This window comes from Schistocerca cancellata, chromosome 10 (genome assembly GCF_023864275.1).
Source record: "Schistocerca cancellata isolate TAMUIC-IGC-003103 chromosome 10, iqSchCanc2.1, whole genome shotgun sequence".
Taxonomy (NCBI): Eukaryota; Metazoa; Arthropoda; class Insecta; order Orthoptera; family Acrididae; genus Schistocerca; species Schistocerca cancellata.
In genome coordinates, this window is record NC_064635.1 from 121234652 (window position 1) to 121255701 (window position 21050).

General features: G+C 39.5%; 1 protein-coding gene across 1 annotated transcript in view; it reads right to left on the bottom strand.

Moving 5' to 3' along the window:
- The window catches only part of LOC126106344 (uncharacterized), a 261730-nt gene that overhangs the window by 211306 nt on the left and 29374 nt on the right, over positions 1-21050 (bottom strand). The window contains exon 6 of the mRNA XM_049912595.1: positions 3255-3364. Coding sequence (XP_049768552.1) covers positions 3255-3364 — 110 coding nt within the window. The remainder of the gene's footprint in view (positions 1-3254; positions 3365-21050) is intronic.

Sequence of the window (21050 nt, forward strand, 5' to 3'; positions counted from 1 at the left end):
CGACTATTCACATTGGTGTGCAGAATATATGAGTCTGGCGACATACCATCTGACTTTTGGAAAAGCATCATCCACACAATTCCGAAGACAGCAAGAGCTGACAAGTGCAAGAATTATAGCACAATCAGCTTAACAGCTCATGCATCGAAGCTGCTTACAAGAATAATATACAGAAGAATGGAAAAGAAAATTGAGGTGACGATCAGTTTGGCTTTAGGAAAAGTAAAGGGACGAGAGAGGCAATTCTGACGTTACGGCTAATAATGGAAGCAAGGCTAAAGAAAAATCAAGACACTTTCATAGGATTTGTCGACCTGGAAAAAATGTTCGACAATATAAAATGGTGCAAGCTGTTCGAGATTGTGAAAAAAGTAGGGGTAAGCTATAGGGAGAGACGGGTCATATACAATATGTACAACAACCAAGAGGGAATAATAAGAGTGGATGATCAAGAACGAAGTGCTCGTATTAAGAAGGGTGTAAGACAAGGCTGTAGCCTTTTGCCCCTACTCTTCAATCTGTACATCAAGGAAGCAATGATGGAAATAAAAGAAAGGTTCAGGAGTGGAATTAAAATACAAGGTGAAAGGATATCAATGATATGATTCACTGATGACATTGCTATCCTGAGTGAAAGTGAAGAAGAATTAAATGATATGCTTAACAGAATGAACAGTCTAATGAGTACACAGTATGGTTTGAGAGTAAATCGGAGAAAGACGAAGGTAATGAGAAGTAGTAGAAATGAGAATAGCGAGAAACTTAACATCAGGATTGATGGTCATGAAGTCAATGAAGTTAATGAATTCTGCTACCTAGGCAGTAAAATAACCAATGACGGACGGAGCAAGGAGGACATCAAAAGCAGACTCGCTATGGCAAAAAAGGCATTTCTGGCCAAGAGAAGTCTACTAATATCAAATACCAGCCTTAATTTGAGGAAGAAATTTCTGAGGATGTACATCTGGAGTACAGCATTGTATGGTAGTGAAACATGGACTGTGGGAAAACCGGAACAGAAGAGAATCGAAGCATTTGAGATGTGGTGCTATAGACGAATGTTGAAAATTAGGTGGACTGATAAGGTAAGGAATGAGGAGGTTCTACGCAGAATCGAAGAGGAAAGGAATATGTGGAAAACACTGATAAGGAGAAGGGACAGGATGATAGGACATCTGTTAAGACATGAGGGAATGACTTCCATGGTACTAGAGGGAGCTGTAGAGGGCAAAAACTGTAGAGGAAGACAGAGATTGGAATACGTCAAGCAAATAATTGAGGACGTAGGTTGCAAGTGCTACTCTGAGATGAAGAGGTTAGCACAGGAAAGGAATTCGTGGCAGGCCGCATCAAACCAGTCAGTAGACTGATGAAAAAAAGGAAATAAATTGTGCACTCACAAATTTTTGTACAGTGCTAGGAGGGAGTGTCATAAACAACATAATAGAAGTCCTGAACAGTGGGGCCCAGTGTGAGAGTCACAATGCATCGAAGGTCACTTTTGTACATTTTACTTGAATAGCTAAAAAAAAAAAACTGTGGTAGGGGCAGCCAAATCACCCCATATACATGACATCAAGGATGTAAAGTCATCTGTGACTTCAGGATGGTTACTTGACCGACATAGGCCATCTGTAAATAAACACACACTAAGGCAGCTTTTGGTGGTTTTGTGATGCCATTCTTTAAAAACAATAACAATTTAGAGAAACAAAAACACAATGTATGACATTCAGTAAAACCAGCCTATTTTGAAACTAGAAATAATGTCAAACAGGTTTGGCAGTCCAAGTCACATGCACACATGTGGACTGTATGGGTGGCTTGGGAAAACAATTATGAAATGTTCATAAGCAAATGACTGCATAAGGAACTAGATTTTAGAAATAATGGAATGGATGCAACTGCCAATAACAACTGGTTGCTGTACCAGCAAGTCAACAGAATCATTCACAACCATCTAGAATCTAGGAGTGCCTGTCTGGAATGATTAAGGTGGAATGTCAAGAAAGTGTAGCCGTATTAAGGACCTGTAACTCTCCCGCAAAGGAATGCCTTGCAAATTCCTCATTCAATTGATTCTCAGATATTGTTCACCAATTAAAATATCAAGAGGTCAGTGTAAAAGGTATAAAGATATCCTGAAATGCAACATGCAAAAAAGCCTGATAGAAGTCTGTGAGGCTACTGCACATAATGGACAAACACGGCACAAACCCTTATGTGAAGACCTGGACGCTTAGAACCCCCGTGCCAAAAAAATTAGGCTCAGAAGAAAAGAATGGCTACTCAAATAAACACCTGCTCTAGCAGTAGTTTGCCAAGAATTATGGAAGAGTTTCCATTGCCACAACTGCTTTATATACCCATCAGAGAACACACAGCCAGTAAGCTCCTGAGATCCCAGAAGAAGAACAACACAGATCTTTCAGAATGAATTTTTACTCTGCCATGGAGTACATGCTGATTTGAAACTTCTTTGTGACTGATTAAAACTGTGCAAGACTGGGGTATGAACCTGGCGCCACTGCCTTTCATGGGCAAATGCTCTACTGACTGAATAACCCAAGCAAAACTCAACGATCTGCCATCATAGCTTTACATCTACTGGCATCTCTCCTAGCTTCCAAACTTCACAGTTCTCCTGCATACCTTGCAGGACTAGCACACCTAGAAGAAAGGAAACTGGAAATAAATAGCTTAGCTTCAGTCTGGTGGATCATTTCCAGAATGAATTTTTTCACAATATTTCTTCCACAGATGCTAGTCCCACCACAAGGTACGCCAGAGAACTTCAGAGTAGTTTGGATGATAACAGAGGCATACTGTCAGAAGTATGAGTAGGAGTGTGAGTCATGTAATGTGCTCAGATAGCTCTGTCAGTAGAGAAATTACCCACAAAAGTGAAAGGTCCCTGGTTCAAGTCCCAATCTGGGACACAGTTTTAATCTGCTACAAAGGTCTTGTTTGTCCTTATATTCACAACCCGTAGGTCACTTTCATGTTGGGGTTTTGAGTGATCTCTCCCTTGTTTTTAACCTACCATATCTTATTACTCTCTCCTCACCAAGGAAGGAACTGTTAGTTCCAAAATTCAGGAATAATTTTCTAGTTTTTATGCATGTGTGTTGGCAGTACTGGAATTTTGCCTCTCGAATGATGATATGGGTAGTTTTTAACTGTGCTTGCCAGTAACATGGTAGCTAAAATCAATCCAACAGTTCTAAAACAACAGTCACATGGTTTATACTGACCACATCTTTGGTGCACAGAGGCAGCAAAGCAGCAACTGTGAGCAGTGTAGCACGGTAGCCCCAGTGTGCTTTCAGTGCTTCACACAGCAGCTTATCTGCATTCAAGTCACCTGGAACAAGAATAAAATCATCATAATTCTAGCAATCATCATACAGGCACTGAAACTTCCTGGCAGATTAAAACTGTGTGCCAGGCCGAGACTCGAACTCGGGACATTTGCCTTTCACAGGCAAGTGCTGCTCTACCAACTGAGCTACCCAAGCACGACTCACACCCAGTCCTCACAGCTTTACTTCTGTCAGTACCTCATCTCCTACCTTCCAAACTTTAACAGAAGCTCTCCTGCTCAGTTGGTAGAGCACTTGCCCGCGAAAGGCGAAGGTCCCGAGTTCGAGTCTCGGCCCTGCACACAGTTTTAATCTGCCAGGAAGTTTCATATCAGCCCACACTCCACTGCAGAGTGAAAATCTCATTCTGGAAACATTCCCCAGGCTGTGGATAAGCCATGTCTCCGCAATATTCTTTCTTTCAGGAGTGCTAGTTCTGCAAGGTTCGCAGGAGAGCTTCTGTTAAGTTTGGAAGGTAGGAGACGAGGTACTGGCAGAAGTAAAGCTGTGAGGACGGGGCGTGAGTCGTGCTTGCGTAGCTCAGTTGGTAGAGCACTTGTCCATGAAAAGCAAGGGTCCCGAGTTCGAGTCTCGGCCTGGCACACAGTTTTAATCTGCCACGAAGTTTCATATCAGCACACACTCCGTTGCAGAGTGAAAATCTTTTCTGGATACAGGCACTGACTTTTACTACGGGTTTGGCATCTGGCTGCAAAGAGTGGTGGTTCTGCAATGGGCCAGATCTCAAACAGACCTCAGAGAGGAGATGGAAGGGGATGGAAGGGGAAGGAAATAATAATAATAATTACTTCACCAGAATCTCAATACATCTTCTCCTTAACAAACTACAGTGATGTGTCAAAAATCATGGGATAACAATGTGCACATACACAGATCAGGATGTATCATGCATCCACGGTATAAAATGGCAGTGCATTGGCGGAGCTGTCCTTTATATTCAAGTTATTCATGTGAAAAGGTTTTCGACATGATTATGGGCACATGATAGAAATTAACAGACTTTGAATGTAGAATGGCAGTCAGACTAGACACATTGAATATTCCATTTCAGAAATCGATAGGGAATTCGATATTCCATGATCCACAGAGTCAAGAGTGTGCCAAGAATACCAAATTTCAAGCATTACCTCTTACCAAGGACAACGCAGTGGCTGACAGCCTTCACTTAACAACTGAGAGCAGTGGTGTTTGTGTAGAGATGTCAGTGCTAACAGAGAAGTAACAGTGCATGAAATAACCATAGAAATAGATGTGAGACATAGCATGAATGTTAATGGACTGTGGCAGCAGACAACTGACATGAGTGCCTTTGCTAACAGCATGACATCACTGCATCATCTCTCTTCAGTTTATGACCATATTGGATGGATTCACACATTGCAGTGAAGGAAATATGGATAAGATATAAAACATTTATTTAAAATTGAGAGCAGAACACTATGTCATTTTGTTCTCAAGTTAATGGGTTTCATATCCAAAAATCAGCCTCGCGCAATGTGTCCATTCCCATCCTTCCAAATCACAAATCATGTGGTCATAAGAATCGTCATATCTCATAAATGATTCAAGATATTAAAATGAGGTTCTACGCAAATGATAGCATGCAATGAGGCACATATGGTGTATGATAAATGTGGTGTCACCGCCAGACACCACACTTGCTAGGTGGTAGCCTTTAAATCGGCCGCGGTCCCTTAGTATACGTCGGACCCGCGTGTCGCCACTATCGGTGATTGCAGACCGAGCGCCGCCACACGGCAGGTCTAGTCTAGAGAGACTCCCTAGCACTCATCCCAGTTGCACAGCCGACTTTGCTAACGATGGTTAACTGCCTACATACACTCTCATTTGCAGAGACAATAGTTTAGCATAGCCTTCAGCTACGTCATTTGCTACGACCTAGCAAGGTGCCATATTCAGTAATTAGAATAAATTCTGAACAGACAATACTGTGAATCATGTACCGTCAAGAGCGATGTTCATCATTAATGGATTAAAGTTAAGTATCAAACTAGCTACGTCCGCTTTCTGAATTCTAATTCCTTGTCATGTTCCAGACCTCACGTCAGTATAGTTCTTCCCTCCTTATGCCAGCCTGTGTGAGCTAAAACGCGTGCATTTCGGCCTCCAGTTGTAACACGGTGTTGGCTCTTCTGCCAACACAACAATAAATACTCAAAACATTTTTACTCGGTGAGACATGGGAGTAATTTGTCTGCAGCAATGAGAGTCAGTGGCTTAAGATGCATTTGGACATCCACAGAACTGTAGGAAAATCCAAGCAGCAGCAAAACAGTTTACTAGTATGACCATCATCCAGAATATTTTGAAGTAAATAATTTTACATTATAATATGCGACTTGCCAATCCCTGTGCTACTTTGAAAGCATATGAAGATCTGGTTGCACATTCGTACAGCTTTTTTTCAGATAGTATTTCATTGCAGACAATTGCATAATCTGCAGAATGTCTGAGGCTACTATTAATATTATGACTATGAGGAATTTCCCAACACTGCAACTGCTACTTGAAGTTGTGCATGAGGTTAATCCAATAAACATCTATGTATACATGAGTAACTTAGAAGTAGATATCCTTGGGGTAGTGAAGCAACTTAAATCACTTAATAAAAGCAAATCTTCTAGTCCAGACTGCATATAGATTATGTTACCTTCAGAGTGTACTGGTCCAATAGCTCCATACTTAACACTCATATACAACTGTTCAGTATCAAAGAAAGGCAACAGGAGTAATCCATTACATTACAGACTAATAACACTAACATTGATATGCAGCAGGATTTTGGAACATATACTGCGTTCAAACATTATTAATTACGATGAAGAGATCAGTCTGTTGACACACAGTCAACATGAATATAGAAAACACTGTTCTTCTGAAACATAACAAGCTCTTTATTCACATGAAGTGCTGAGTGCTATTGACAACAGATTTCAAACTGATTCCATTTTGTAGATTTCCATAAGGTCTTTGGTACTGTACTATACAAGCGGGCTGTAGTGAAATTGCATGCTTGTGGAATATCATCCCAGTTATGTGACTGGATTTGTGATTTCATGCCAGAGGGATCACTGTTCACAGTAATTGATGGAAAGTCATCGAATACAACAGAATTTATTTCTGGCATTCCCCAAGGTTGTGTTATCAGCCACCTTTGGTTGTTTTCAGACAATGCTGTCATTTATCGTCTACTACAGTAAATAAATTGCAAAATGATTTACATAAGATATCTGTAGGGTGTGAAAACTGGCAACTGATCATAAACAAGGGAAAGTGTGAGGTCATCCACATGAGTGCTAAAAGGAATCCATTAAGCTACGGTTACACGATAAATCGGACTAATCTAAAGTGCGTAAATTCAACTAAATACCTAGAAACTACAATTACAAACAATTTAAATTGGAATGAACACACAGAAGATGTAGCTGGGAATACAAACTAAAGGCTGCATTTTATTGGCAGAACACTTAGAAAATGTAACACACCTACTACGTAGACTGCCTACAGCTAACCTTTTCTGCCCTCTTTTGGAGTACTGGTATACGGTCTGGGATCTTTAGCAGATAGGATTAACAGAGTATGCCAAGAAAGTTCAAAGAAGAGGAACATGTTTTGTATTATCATGAAACAGAGGAGAGTGTGTCACTGATGTGGTACAGGATTTGCGGGGACATCATTAAAACAAAAGCATTTTTCTTTGTGGTGGAATCTTCTCACAAAATTTCAATCACAAACTTTCTCCTCTGAAGGCAAAAATATTTTGTTGGCACCAACCTACATAGTGAGAAATGATCATCATACAAAAAAAAAAAAGGGGGGGGCGGGAAATCAAAGCTCGCACAGAAAGCTATAAGTGTTCATTTCTTCTGCACGCTGTTCGAGACTAACAACAGAGACACATTGTGAAACTGGTTTGATGAACCAACTGCCAGGCACTTACGTATGATTTATAGAGTATCTGTTTAAATATAGATGTAGATGTAGAACGTAAAATACATACTTCACGAGACAAAAATATTTCACGACCCACACAGTAAGGCAAAATAAATGACAGACAAATTTACAGAATACATACAAATGTACATAACAAAGAAAAGTAAAAAGGAACTCCATAATGAGGTTTAGAGAGCACACGTACAGAAGTTACAATAGTGCACTCAGCTGACATTTAAAAACAAAATGCTATGTTCTACCATCAATGAATGAAGATTAAAAAATCATACACACACCTAAAGGTAGGGAACTTGATAGCCTTCAGGAACTCTAAGTGTATGTGCACCACAAATTACACTCCAGCACTATAATTAACAAGGAGACTGCGAGCAACAGAAATTGTTTTTTTAATATCTTTGATGATGTGTTACTTTAATGATCTCATTTAGGACTGCTGCCTTCACGTCTCTCATTTATCACACTTCTGTTTGTTTCACTGAATTATTTCTACATGAATGGATACTGGTTTTTGGGGTAAAAACTGTGTGTCTAGCTTTCCTTTGCCTGACAGAATTTTATTGGCTGAAGTTTGTCTCATGTTATTATGTATAAACATAACAGATGACTGGGTATCACCACCCTGAATGCAGTGCTCCTTTTTTTGGTGCTTTTTAACAAAGAATTGATGGTTTGCTAATAATTTTTAATTGCTGTCCTTGTAATTTTTGCTCGCACTGATTTTACATGCAAGGAGATCCCACTGAGATTACTATTTGCCGGTGCACTTTCATCAGTTTTGATTATTATGTGAAATACATTTTGGTTTTTCATTCTAAAAAATGAGGCCAAGGACTGCAATCATGCTACTCTGAATGCAGCATACTCCTGTGTAGCAGATTTTGGCAACTTTTTAACTAATGGTTTTATGATTTATTCCTATGGTTTTATTGTATGACTTCAAATTTGAATCCTTGTGCTTGTGTTAAAATATTTCTTTTTATAAAATAACCTCTTCCCTCCATACATTGTATCCCTGACTATAGTTTGAATTGCATAGCCTGTATAAGCTACTATTATGATTTTTTATTGCCTTTTAATACATATGTATTTAATGTATTACACTGTACTATGTAGTTTGTCCTATTAATGCTTTGAAGTTTGATGATATTTGTTGTCATACATGGCTAATTGTAGCCTTTTTGTTACTTTCTGTAATTTTTCCTGTATTTGACATTGTCTGGTGTGTTAAGTTCAGCACACCATCTGGAGGGATTTTAGTTTACTTCACTCTGGTTAGCATGATTTGTTCAATGTAGTTTTCATGTTCAACCATTGCACTTGTCTTCTTTTCTCTGTGAAATGTTATGCACTATATACCAGTGCTTACACAACTTTCTTATAGTACACTGTTATGTATTCTGTAAATTTGTCTGTCACTTATTTTGCCTTAATGTGTGGGTCTTGAAATATTTTTTGCTCACGATGTATGTATTTTTTAGCAGACTCTCTGGTGGTGGGCCGCACCTGAAATACATAATAAAGAGTTTGGGTTCAATACAGCATTTCTATGGAACTCCCAAGATCTGTTATTAGCAACCAGTCAGCATAGCATTTGTTTATTGGATCTTTCCCAGAATATTAACTCCTAATATTCTTCTCAAGCCTGCAGCTGGACCATGCAATCATCGGGACACAGTATAAATCAGTTCTGGTGAGATGAGCAAACAGCATTCTCATCTGAAGATGGCAGTGAGGTAGACTGTGGAAATTTTTTCTAGATGACTGCACAATCTGGCTGCAGACATGAGAAAAGTATCATTATACTATTGTCTGCAAAGTCATTAATGCACAACGAGAACAGTATGCACACCATGCCTCTTCTCGTCCTATGTCAGACTATGTAGTGAGTCACCTTTTTTCTCCATTTTTGACATACTCAAGGAAAAGTGTGCACACTTTACATTTGGCTTTAGTCTTAAAACATTTCTACATCAACACCTACATACACACTCCATAAGCCACCATACGGTGCATGGCAAAGGTTACGTTATGCCACTACTAGTCATTTCCTTTCCTATTCCACTCACACATAGAGCAAGGGAAAAATGACTGCCTATATCCTTACATATGAGCCCTAATTTCTCTTACCTCAGTTTCATGATCATTATGCGAAATGAAAATTGGCAGCAGTAGAATCACTCTACAGTCACCTTCAAATGCTGGTTCTCTAAGTTTTCTCAATTGTGTTTCCACAAAAAGAGCATTGTCTTCATCCAGAGATTCTTACTTGACTTCATGAAGCATCTCGATAATACTCAAATTTTGAATGAATGTATCAGTAATAATTCTAACAGCTTCCCTAGGAATTGCTTCAATGTCTTTCTTTAATTCAACTCTCTATTAACCTTGATGTTGACGGGATGTTAAACCCCTCTTTAATCCAACCAGTTTGGGATCCCAAACACTCGAGCAGTACTCAAGAATGGGCCAAACTAGTGTTCTATATGCAGTCATCTTTGTAGATGAGCTACACTTTCCTCAAATTCTCCCAACAAGCCTAATTTAACAATTCACGTTCCCTACTACTGTCCTTACTAGCTCATTTCATTTCACATCACTTTACAATTACACACAGATATTTAATGCACAAGATTGTTATGAACAGTTCACTGCTGATGCTGTATTTGAACATTACAGGATTGTTTTTCCTGTTCATACACATTAACTATCTTCTGCTTTTAGAGCTAGCTGCCGTTCTGCACTCCGACAAGAAATTTTGTCAAGTCATCTTTTATTCTCTTGCAGTCCCCCAATGATGAACCTTCCCATACACCACAGTTTCATCAGAAAATGGTTGCGGATTACTGCTCACTCTGTCCTTCAGATAATTTTTGTATAAGAGGCAATAAAAAAGCTTCCATTTAAAGGCCATACAGCCCAGAATCAGTATGCCAATCAGGCAAAATTGTCGTGAGCATTGAGGCACTCATCCCACCAACACACCAGGTTGAAGATATCTGTTTGAAACAACACCATGTCTTGCTGTGTGAAGAAGTCTATAACTGCCTGCTGGCCACCTTTGTCTGACAGGAACTGTGAACCCTTTGAGGCCTTTTTTAAGGGATGAAAGATACCACAATCACATCAGGAGACATCAGGACTATAGGGCAGGTGCTGAAGTGTCTCCCACTTGAGTTGGCATAATTTCTGCATTACGGCATTTGTGATGTGGGGACTTGCATTAACAGGAAGCAGTAGCCTCCCTCGTTGCAGTTGGTTTTCGACAGACGTGCTGTCCTATACACGTTCTTCATTCTCTGATGGATGTCTATTGGTGTTTGTACTTCAGCAGCCAAGAAAAGATTAACAGCAGGTTGCTCCTTTTTGGACACAATTAGTAATAATGTCACCATAGTTCACATTTCTCCAATTACCACACATACATTGGGAAGACACAAATACCACACCAATCCATTGTCTACCTGTTTGTGCTTAGATACCCACATTGGCGTTGCGCTACATTGGATATTGTTGTGTATGACTTCGTATGCAACAGTAAGGAGAGGTGGGCTACAATTGTTGTTGTAAGAAATCTGGATAGGAGCAGAAATGATTAGTGAACAAGTTAACACAACAAATACAAGATTTACTTAATTTGTATTTCTCCAAGTGAAAGAAGACTCATTACAAATAAAGCAACAAGAGGCAGAGTCCAGCTCATCCAAAGCAACAAGGATGAGGCACTCTGAGCATAAGCACGAACAATGGTGTCAGAGTCACAGCTAGGAGACATCTTCATGGCGTCACATAGTGAAGAAGCTCCAAGCAGGAGTGGGCTGAATGATTACTGCCGGCCGTCCTGTATTGTGGTGTCAGAGGGCACTAGTGATACAGAGGCATGGCTCAGCGGGCGTGCACCATTGGGTCCGCCAGATCCCTGACCGAAACTTGCAATTCTATTGCTGACTTCGTGATGCCTGTGGTGTGGCATCAATGTGTGATACCACACATTAACTAGTAAGCCAAAACATTATGACCACTGCCTATTGGGATGTTGGATGCCACCTTGTGGTGTTACAGGCACATGACGTGGTAACAGAGGTATGTAAGTGGAGCAGACACAGGTGAGGTATCACCCTAGTGAAGATGTGGGCTGCAAATGGGAAAATCCATTGAGGTAAGCGATTTTGACAATGGGTAGATTATTATTATGCTGAGCCTGTGAACAAGTATATCAAAAATGGTAAAGCTGGTCAAATGTTCACTTGCTACTGTTGTGAGCATCTACTAAAAAATGTAGATGGACAGTGTAACTGCCACTAGGCGCTAAATGGCTGAACGTCCACAACTTGTCACAGAACATACAGTTTTGAGGCTTGTCTGCTCTCTACAGTAGGATATATGGTGATCTGTGGCATCTCTGCCAAAAGAGTACAATTCTTGTGCACACACATTTTGGAGCACATCGTTCATCATATGTTGTTGAAAATGAAACTTTGCAGCAGATTATCCTTATGTGTTCACACATTGACCAAAAAACATCATCAATTACAATTCAAGAGGGAATGAGACCATCTGGATTTGACCAACGATCAATTGAAATGTGTCTGCTCTTTGGGTGAATCACCTTTTTGCTACACTAGGTCGATAGTCATCTCCACACATGCCGTCACTGGGTGAACAGTGGCTCGAAACGTGCAGCACGTCATGGAAAAAGGCTGGTGTGAGCAGTATTATGCCTTGGGAGACATTCTCCTGCACTTGCATGGGACTTGTGGTAGTAATTGAAGACACACTGAGAGCTGCGAACCACCTGCATCCCTTCATGCTTTATGTCTTTCCCTACAGTGATGTCATCTTTCCGCAGTACAACTGTCTGTGTCTTGGAGCCAGAACAGTGCTACAGTGGTTTCAGTAGTATTATAGTGAACTTACAGTGATGTCTCGGTGACCAAATTTACCTCATATAAATACTACAGAACCCATCTGGGTTGTTATCGGGTGCCATCATCACATACGCAAATCATTGTGTGCAGACAACTCATGCCACATTCTTCCACAAACCTACCGGCAAACTGTCAGATCTCTGATATGCAGAATCATTGTTGTATCTTGTTTCAAAGATAGACAAACAAGCTATTAAACAGCTGATCATAATGTTTTGGCTCATCAGTGTATACGAGGTGCGACAATAAAGTAATGAGACTGATTTTCTTTGCAAGATGTGGCAACCCTGAAACTTCCTGGCAGATTAAAACTGTGTGCCAGGCCGAGACTCGAACTCGGGACCTTTTACTTTCGCGGGCAAGTGCTCTACCAACTGAGCTACCCAAGCACAACTCATGCCCCATCCTCACAGCTTTACTTCTGCCAGTACCTTGTCTCCTACCTTCCAAACTTTACAGAAGCTCTCCTGTGAACCTTGCAGAACTAGCACTCCTGAAAGAGAGGATATTGCGGAAACATGGCTTAGCCACAGCCTGGGGGATGTTTCCAGAATGAGATTTTCGCTCTGCAGTGGAGAAACATCCCCCAGGCTGTGACTAAGCCATGTTTCCGCAATATCCTTTCTTTCAGGACTGCTAGTTCTGCAAGGTTCGCAGGAGAGATCCGTAAAGTTTGGAAGGTAGGAGACGAGGTACTGGCAGAAGTAAAGCTGTGAGGATGGAGCGTGAGTCGTGCTTGGGTAGCTCAGTTGGTAGAGCACTTGCCCGCGAAAGGCAAAGGTCCTGAGTTCGAGTCTCGGCCCGGCACACAGTTTTAATCTGCCAAGAAGTTTCATATCAGCGCACACTCCATTGCAGAGTGAAAATCTCATTCTGGAAGCATCCCCCAGGCTGTGGCTAAGCCATGTCTCCACAATATCCTTTCTTTCAGGAGTGCTAGTTCTGCAAGGTTCGCAGGAGAGTTTCTGTAAAGTTTGGAAGGTAGGAGAAGATGTACTGGCAGAAGTAAAGCTGTGAGGACGGGGCGTGAGTCATGCTTGCGTAGCTCAGTTGGTAGAGCACTTGCCCGCAAAAGGCAAAAGTCCCGAGTACGAGTCTCGGCCCAGCACACAGTTTTAATCTGCCAAGAAGTTTCATATCAGCACACACTCCACTGCAGAGTGAAAATCTCATTCTGGAAACATCCCCTAGGCTGTGGCTAAGCCATGTCTCCACAATATCCTTTCTTTCAGGAGTGCTAGTTCTGCAAGGTTCGCAGGAGAGCTTCTGTAAAGTTTGGAAGGTAGGAGATGAGGTACTGGCAGAAGTAAAGCTGTGAGGATGGGGCGTGAGTTGTGCTTGGGTAGCTCAGTTGGTAGAGCACTTGCTCGCAAAAGGCAAAGGTCCCGAGTTCGAGTCTCGGCCCGGCACACAGTTTTAACCTGCCAAGAAGTTTCATATCAGCGCACACTCCGCTGCAGAGTGAAAATCTCATTCTGAGGCTTGAGTAGGCACAATATCTTTGACTTTGGTGTATAAGCTGCTTCTAGTCCAAGAGGCACATCGATGCAACTGCTCAGTCGTGAGTTGTGCTGTAATAAGTTAACATGTGTTTGTGTCTCTCGTCACGGAATTGGAACCACATAATATTGCACATCAGTATGCCATTTCTTTTTGCGTTAAATTGGGTGAAAACATGGCAACAACTTACGGTAAGCTTCAGAAGGCTTTTAGAGAGGAGGTAATCTCAAGAGCTCAAGTTTTTTGTTGGCATAAAATGTTTAGTGAAGGCAGAACGAATGTTGAAGATGAAGACTGCAGTGGACGACCATCAACCTCACAGATGGATGTCAACGTGGCCAGGGTGCGTGAACTCGTACAATCTGATCAAAGATTATCCATGAAAATGACTGCAGAAGAACTGAATATCTACTGAGAAACAGTTCGTCTAATAATAACTGAAGATCTTGGTATGAGAAAGATTTGTGCAAAAATGGTCCCCAAAAATCACACACCACAACAGCAAGAAACACAGAAAAATGTGGCAGCCAATCTGTTAGAACAAATGGAAATCAATCCAGAATAGTTGAGCCATGTTATCACTGGTGATGAAAGTTTGTTTTTTCAGTACAATCCAGAGACAAAACGCCAAAGTTTGCAATGGTGCTCAAAGGGCTCACCCAGACCAAAAAAAGCTTACATGTCAAAGTCAAAAGTGAAATGCATGCTTGTGTGCTTCTTTGATTCCAAGGGAATTGTTAATAAAGAGTGGGTGCCTCCTGGACAAACAGTTAACAAATATTACTACAAATAAATTTTAGAAAGACTTCATAAAAGAGTTCTCCATGTCTGTGCCAACATTGCTGATAACTGAATTCTGGATCACAATAATGTGCCATCCCATACTGCTCTGTTAGTACAGCAATTTTTAACCTCGAAACAAATTTCAGTACTACGACAACCACCTTATTCACCAGATATCGCTCCGTGCAACCTTTTTCTATTTCCGGGAGTCAAAACAGTGGTCAAGGGACACCATTTTCAAACAACACAAGATGTCCAAAAAGCAGTGGCAAGGTTCTTGTAGGATATTACAGAAGATGAGTTCCAGAAATGTTACCATCAATGGCAGAAGCGCTGGAAAAAATGTGTGCGATCAGAAGGGAACTACTTTGAAAAGACAACACTAAACTTGACTAAAATGGTATGCAATGCCCTTACACAGAAACTTTTCGATTACTCTTTATATATACACAATAAGGACAGTCCTATCACCCTTCCTAGGGCACTGTCAACTATACCCTTGTGTCTGATGAACACTTGCCATAGAGAACAATGTACTGCATTCTATTACATAAGAAGTCTTTTGAACCATTCACATATCTGGGAATCTATTCTGTATGCTCATACCTTTGTTAACAGACTGTAGTGGGGCACTGTGTCAAATACTTTCTGGAAAATTGATAAATATGGAATCTGCCTATTGTCCTTTATCCATGGTTCACAGGATATTGTGTGAGAAAAGGCTAAGGCGAGTTTGGCATGAGTGATGCGTTTTAAATTAGTGCTGATTTGTGGACAGGAACTTTTCTATCTCAAGGAAATTTATTACACTCAGACAGAGAATACCTTCAAGAATTATGTAACAAACCAATGTTAAGATATTGGTCTGTAATTTAGGGAGCCATTCTTTTACCCTTCTTATATACAGGACCCACCTGCACTTTTCCAGCTGCTTGGGACTTTGTGCAGGACAACAAATTCACGATAAATTCAAGTTAAGTAATGGCCCAAAGCTGCAGAGGTCTCTCTGTAAAACTGAATTGGAATTCCATCCAGATCTAGTAACGTGTATGTTGTCAACTCTTTCAGTTACTTCTCTACACTAAAGATGCCTAGTACTATGTCCCCCATATCTGTAATGGTATGTTAATACGAATCTCCCCCATCAATGATTTCTTAAAGTTGAAATTTAAAACTTTGACCTTCCTTCCGCTGTCTTCTATTGACTCATCAGATTGGTCAATGAATTATGGGATAGAAGCCTTCGAACTGCATAGCGACTTTACATAGGACCAGAATGTTCTGGGTTCTAGGCAAGATCTCTTGCTAGGGTACGATAGCAGTCATTATTGTGTGCTTGGCAGATCAGTCTTTTTAGAGACACATGAATTTCTACTAACTTTTCCCTGTCATCATTTGCGTATTCTTTTACAAACAGAGTGTGCAACGGTCTCTGCTTCCTCAGCAATCAAAATCTTTCATATCTTGTATTAAGGACACTCAAACAGAATATGGTTGTTATGTAAAAGAGCAATAAGTAGGCCATAGAGAATCATGTTATTGTGCATCCATAAAATTTTGGGACTGCAGCTATGTAAACTCTATTTCTTCTTCTTCTAATATTTCATCCATATAAATTCCAGCAATCTTCTGAGTGAACCAACAGACTGAAGCTATATTACACATTCTACCATCCTACACAACTGATAAAAAGGTGCCAGTGACATTGACTGGTGGCAAAGAGTATGCATAAATTGAATCTGTGGCTACACAGTTGATCTATGTTGGGATACTGATGTTGTGGTGATAACCAGAAGTGGTTGTTCCAGGCTGACACATGTGCAACAACATTTAGGTAACATTTTTGTTAACAACTTAAAAATCTCAACTGAAGCATCAAATTTAAGAGGTAGACTCCCAGTTCACGTCTACAATTCTGTGACACAACTTATTAGGACAGCAATATATAGCCCTTAAAAAAGAAAAAACAGTACATCATAACTTCTACTGAAATTTACAAAATTTAACTCAAATAAAAGAAATACCCTGAAGATCCCAGGTTTATGATGCCATTTACATTTTCTTTAAAACAATTACATTACACACATTGTGTAAGTACATAGGCCACCTACTTGCAGCTATTATCACACTGCAGAATCTTCATTACTCCAAGCACTCAGACCATTTGTTAACAACTTAAAAATCTCAACTGAAGCATCAAATTTAAGAGGTAGACTCCCAGTTCACGTCTACAATTCTGTGACACAACTTATTAGGACAGCAATATATAGCCCTTAAAAAAGAAAAAACAGTACATCATAACTTCTACTGAAATTTAAAAAATTTAACTCAAATAAAAGAAATACCCTGAAGATCCCAGGTTTATGATGCCATTTACATTTTCTTTAAAACAATTACATTACACACATTGTGTAAGTACATAGGCCACCTACTTGCAGCTATTATCACACTGCAGAATCTTCATTACTCCAAGCACTCAGACCATTATGATTTTAAAACTCCAGAGTGCTCCTTCCAAAAAATCTGCCCCAAATAGCAATCACCAGAAGTTTGAGGAAATGCTCCTTAGTCTAAATGGAGTCACCAAAAAATATGCAATAGCCAAAACATTAACCATAAAGATGGCTACCAATTATCACAGTTGCCCTTGATGAAAATTGCAACTACCACCATCCAACTGGCAACACAAATTGACATAGAGCCTACGACTATTAGTCAATAATGAATAGAAAGCCATTTGTCCAAACTAAAAAAAAAAAAAAAAAAAAAAAAAAAAAAAAAAAAAAAAAAAAAAAAAAAAAAAAAAAAACCACAATTAGATTTGACCTTGACGATAGCACGTATCATAGTCCAGATCACTGTACAGTTTATTACAGGTATTATTTAACAAAGTTTATAGAACATCTGTAAACCAATTCTACTGCCACACAATCAGTTTCTGGTGAGCCAAGACTAATTCATTTGATATAATTGTTTTCCATTTCATATAAGGTGATATGAGCTGATACCGACCCAAGGTAATATGTCAGGAGGGAATTCAGCTCATGAGTCCAATTTCTTGCTAGGTTGAGGCATGTGGCACTAAACACACACACCGAAGTGTGACAGCAGATGGTGTTTGCTTGCTGTGCTCAGAAAATTGTGAGGCCCAATGTAAGCACCTGCAGTGTCCCACAAGTTACAGCCTGCGTGTAGACTTCTCTTGCAGTGCTCACAGCAGGGTGTGCCAGATTCATTCGCTAATTGTTCAAATGGCTTGGTGGCATGAAAATTGAACTGTTACAGATATATCATTATGAGCTGCACTGCAGAGACACCTTTATGAATTTATTGAATTGAAGTGTTGGATTTCATGATTCATTTAGGCTGAAACTGCTATTCCTGTTAATTAAATTCTTTGCCAAACAAATCTGATCTGCTTCTTTAACATTTGAGTCCCAAGAAGATGAAGTTGACAATAATTCAATTTGTGTGTTTAAAAGGATAGAATGAGTGCTTTAGTTTCAGTCCATTGGCTCACCTTGAAAATGGCCAAAAGGTATATGCAGGGTGTATTATGAGGACAGGGAAAAAATTCCTGGATTTCCTGGATAAAAAATACACTTCTGGGTGAAAATACACTATTTCCTTGTTGACAGCATACTCTCCCACAGAACTGTAAAACTTATCAATCCTTTGAATGGCTAACATTTTATACATAATCGGCATAGAACTTTCTGCTGCCACTTTAGAAAACAACACCCAGAAAAAAAGTATGCTCATGTGTAGCAACATGTATGCTGAATATTTTTGTATTAAGATATGCTGCATATTTTTGTAATTATGAGAGTATAAATTCAAATTCCACCAAACACAGCATTATAGTTTCCAAAGCACTGAAACTGAGATTGCTATGCCCTTTTGTATGCCAATCATAGCTCATGTCACATGATCTTGCCAGCCGATGATGCCAGATATTCAGAGCATAGGACACTTGATGTTATCAGCCAATAGCAACATCACTATTAGGTAGCGCGAACACACAAACAGGAAAAGTTGGTTGTTTAAATTAATATACATAGTTTAGATACAAGAAAAGCTAAGGTTTCATATATAATATTGGTCTTTTTCCATGTGTTACACTTTAAGGTACATCACGCAATGTTCCATTAAAATTTAAAATAGTAACAAATGTCTGGTCCTAAGGGCTCGAAATTCTTCTAAGTGGCTGGTTCTCAAAGTGTTTAGTTTTAAACAAGAGTCAAATGCACTGTGATTTAAGAAATCCATCACATATTCTCACACATAACATAATTCATCTTGCATAAAAGGAAAATAATGCTTTTTAAACCACGATTCATGATATTTTCCTGAGACCTGTTTAGAAATAGTTTCATTTCGGCAGTTGCCAGAGAGCACCTGAAAACAAGTATTACTGGGCTTGTGCAGCTATGGTGGCATAGGAAGCCCATATGTTCATAGGTATAAAGCATTAACATATCTTAAATTATGTCATAAAAAAACAGGACACAGAGGATACTCCAAGAGCACCAGAATTTCATAAACCATACTAAAATGTATAATTCTGCTTGAAGCGCATATTCATAAGTCCAGAGTCAGAATGAAGTAGGCTCCAACCTGTTATTAAGCTTTTCAGTGTGGTGTTTTAGATGTAAATTTTCTTGGAGTACCAGAACTGTACTATCTCATGTTTGGTTCTTTATTACAGCAAAATACCAAGTGTGCCAGAAGATGAAAACTTGCAACAGAAATTCAGTGAACAGTTGGAACTAGCCTATACTGTGGAATGAAATGATTCATTTCAAATAAATTGACTACCTCAGTGGAAAAGATTAAAAAAGCCAAATTTCCATAGCAAACTGACAAAGATAACTTCATTGTTCTGCTAGGTGATTATTGTTTGACCACTAAAAACATGGAAATAAAATCAGAAAACTTTAACCAATAACATTTCTCAGCCTTCAACTGCTATGAGCAGGCACGTATCTGGCAGCCTGTGTACACCAGAAAAATTTTTCTGGCTAGCAGCTGGCTTTAAGTAGCCAGAAGGGGGAGGAAGTACTGCTCATATGCAACTAAACTGCACATGTGCAAGAACCTGCTGACAGCTGCTCAAATAAACCTAATGTAAACAGTTGTGAAGCAGTTTGTTGTTACGAAGTATTGCATAGTCTTTATCATAAGGCCTTTGGCACATTTTGCTGTTGGTAGACATTTGTGTGTGCATGGTGTCGTGTTGTTGTAAATGGTGCATTTCCTTTGCAGCTCAAGTTTTATTTTGGTATTTATCTCTCGTTTATTTTTTATTGCTGCAGTATTATTCTGCAGTAGTGGGATATAGTAATATTCTTTGTTTGAATATCTGTTCCTACTAGTCAACATCACAAAAATTTAACTGAAATCTAAATTAATGAAACATTCCCAGAAATCTGAAAAATTCCCAGGTTTTTTGCAGTTTTCTCCTGGATGAAAAAATTCCTGGGTTTTTCGCGGTTGTCCCAGGGGGTATACACCCTCATATGGCCAAAACGTTACAACAAATAAAGTTTGTATGATTGCACACCCATGTCATAACATTAACCATTAAGGTTAATGTCGTGACATATTTGTGCACCATGACAATATATTCTTTATAGCTTTTTAAATTAATCACATGTTTTGTGTCACAACAAAATGAAGGAAGTAAATGTGGTGATGTACACAAGTACATCAGCACAAAATACAACTACTTTGAACAAATAAGAAAATTAGTAATGACACATTGGAGTTCATTTTTCACTGGTTTGATGCAGTTTAACAAACTGTCAAACTGAGAAAGAGAGTGTAAGAGGGAAGATTTAAACCCATTTACCTGCTTTAAATTTTTTGTTACATATGCATACAGCCATGATTATATGCTTTCAAATAATTTTAAATGGGAAGTCTAATACATTATATAATATAGCTTGTGTTATGGATCATTTTAAGCAGGACCATACTGTATTTACTCGAATCAAAGCCACACTCAGATCTACGCCGCACCTGAAAAATGAGACTAGAAATCAAGGAAAAAAAAATATTCCTGAATCTAAGCTGCACATGAAATTTGAGACTCAAAATTCAAGGGGAGAGGGAAGTTTTAGACCGCACCTCCAAATCAAAACAAAGTTGGTCCATTGTAACATGAGACACAATTTAGGTCGATTGGATGAAGATACAGGTACAGTAGTTTGGTTTGAGTCATAAGCTCAGCAGTTCAGTTTTACCAGGTAGCCATTGCTATGCGTCAGGCGCTCCGTCTGTATTTATACGGGTACCCTTCCTTTTTAACGTGCTTCGTCTGGTTTCAATAGATTGCTTATTTTGCTTTGATCTGATAAGTGCAGTTCTCTTTGTTATAGGTGTTTACATCACTCTAAGCTGAAAATGCATAATTGTACTGTGTCATGCATTGTTTGTCGCATTCTGATAATGAGTGTTTACGACCTGTTGCCACTCGTGACAT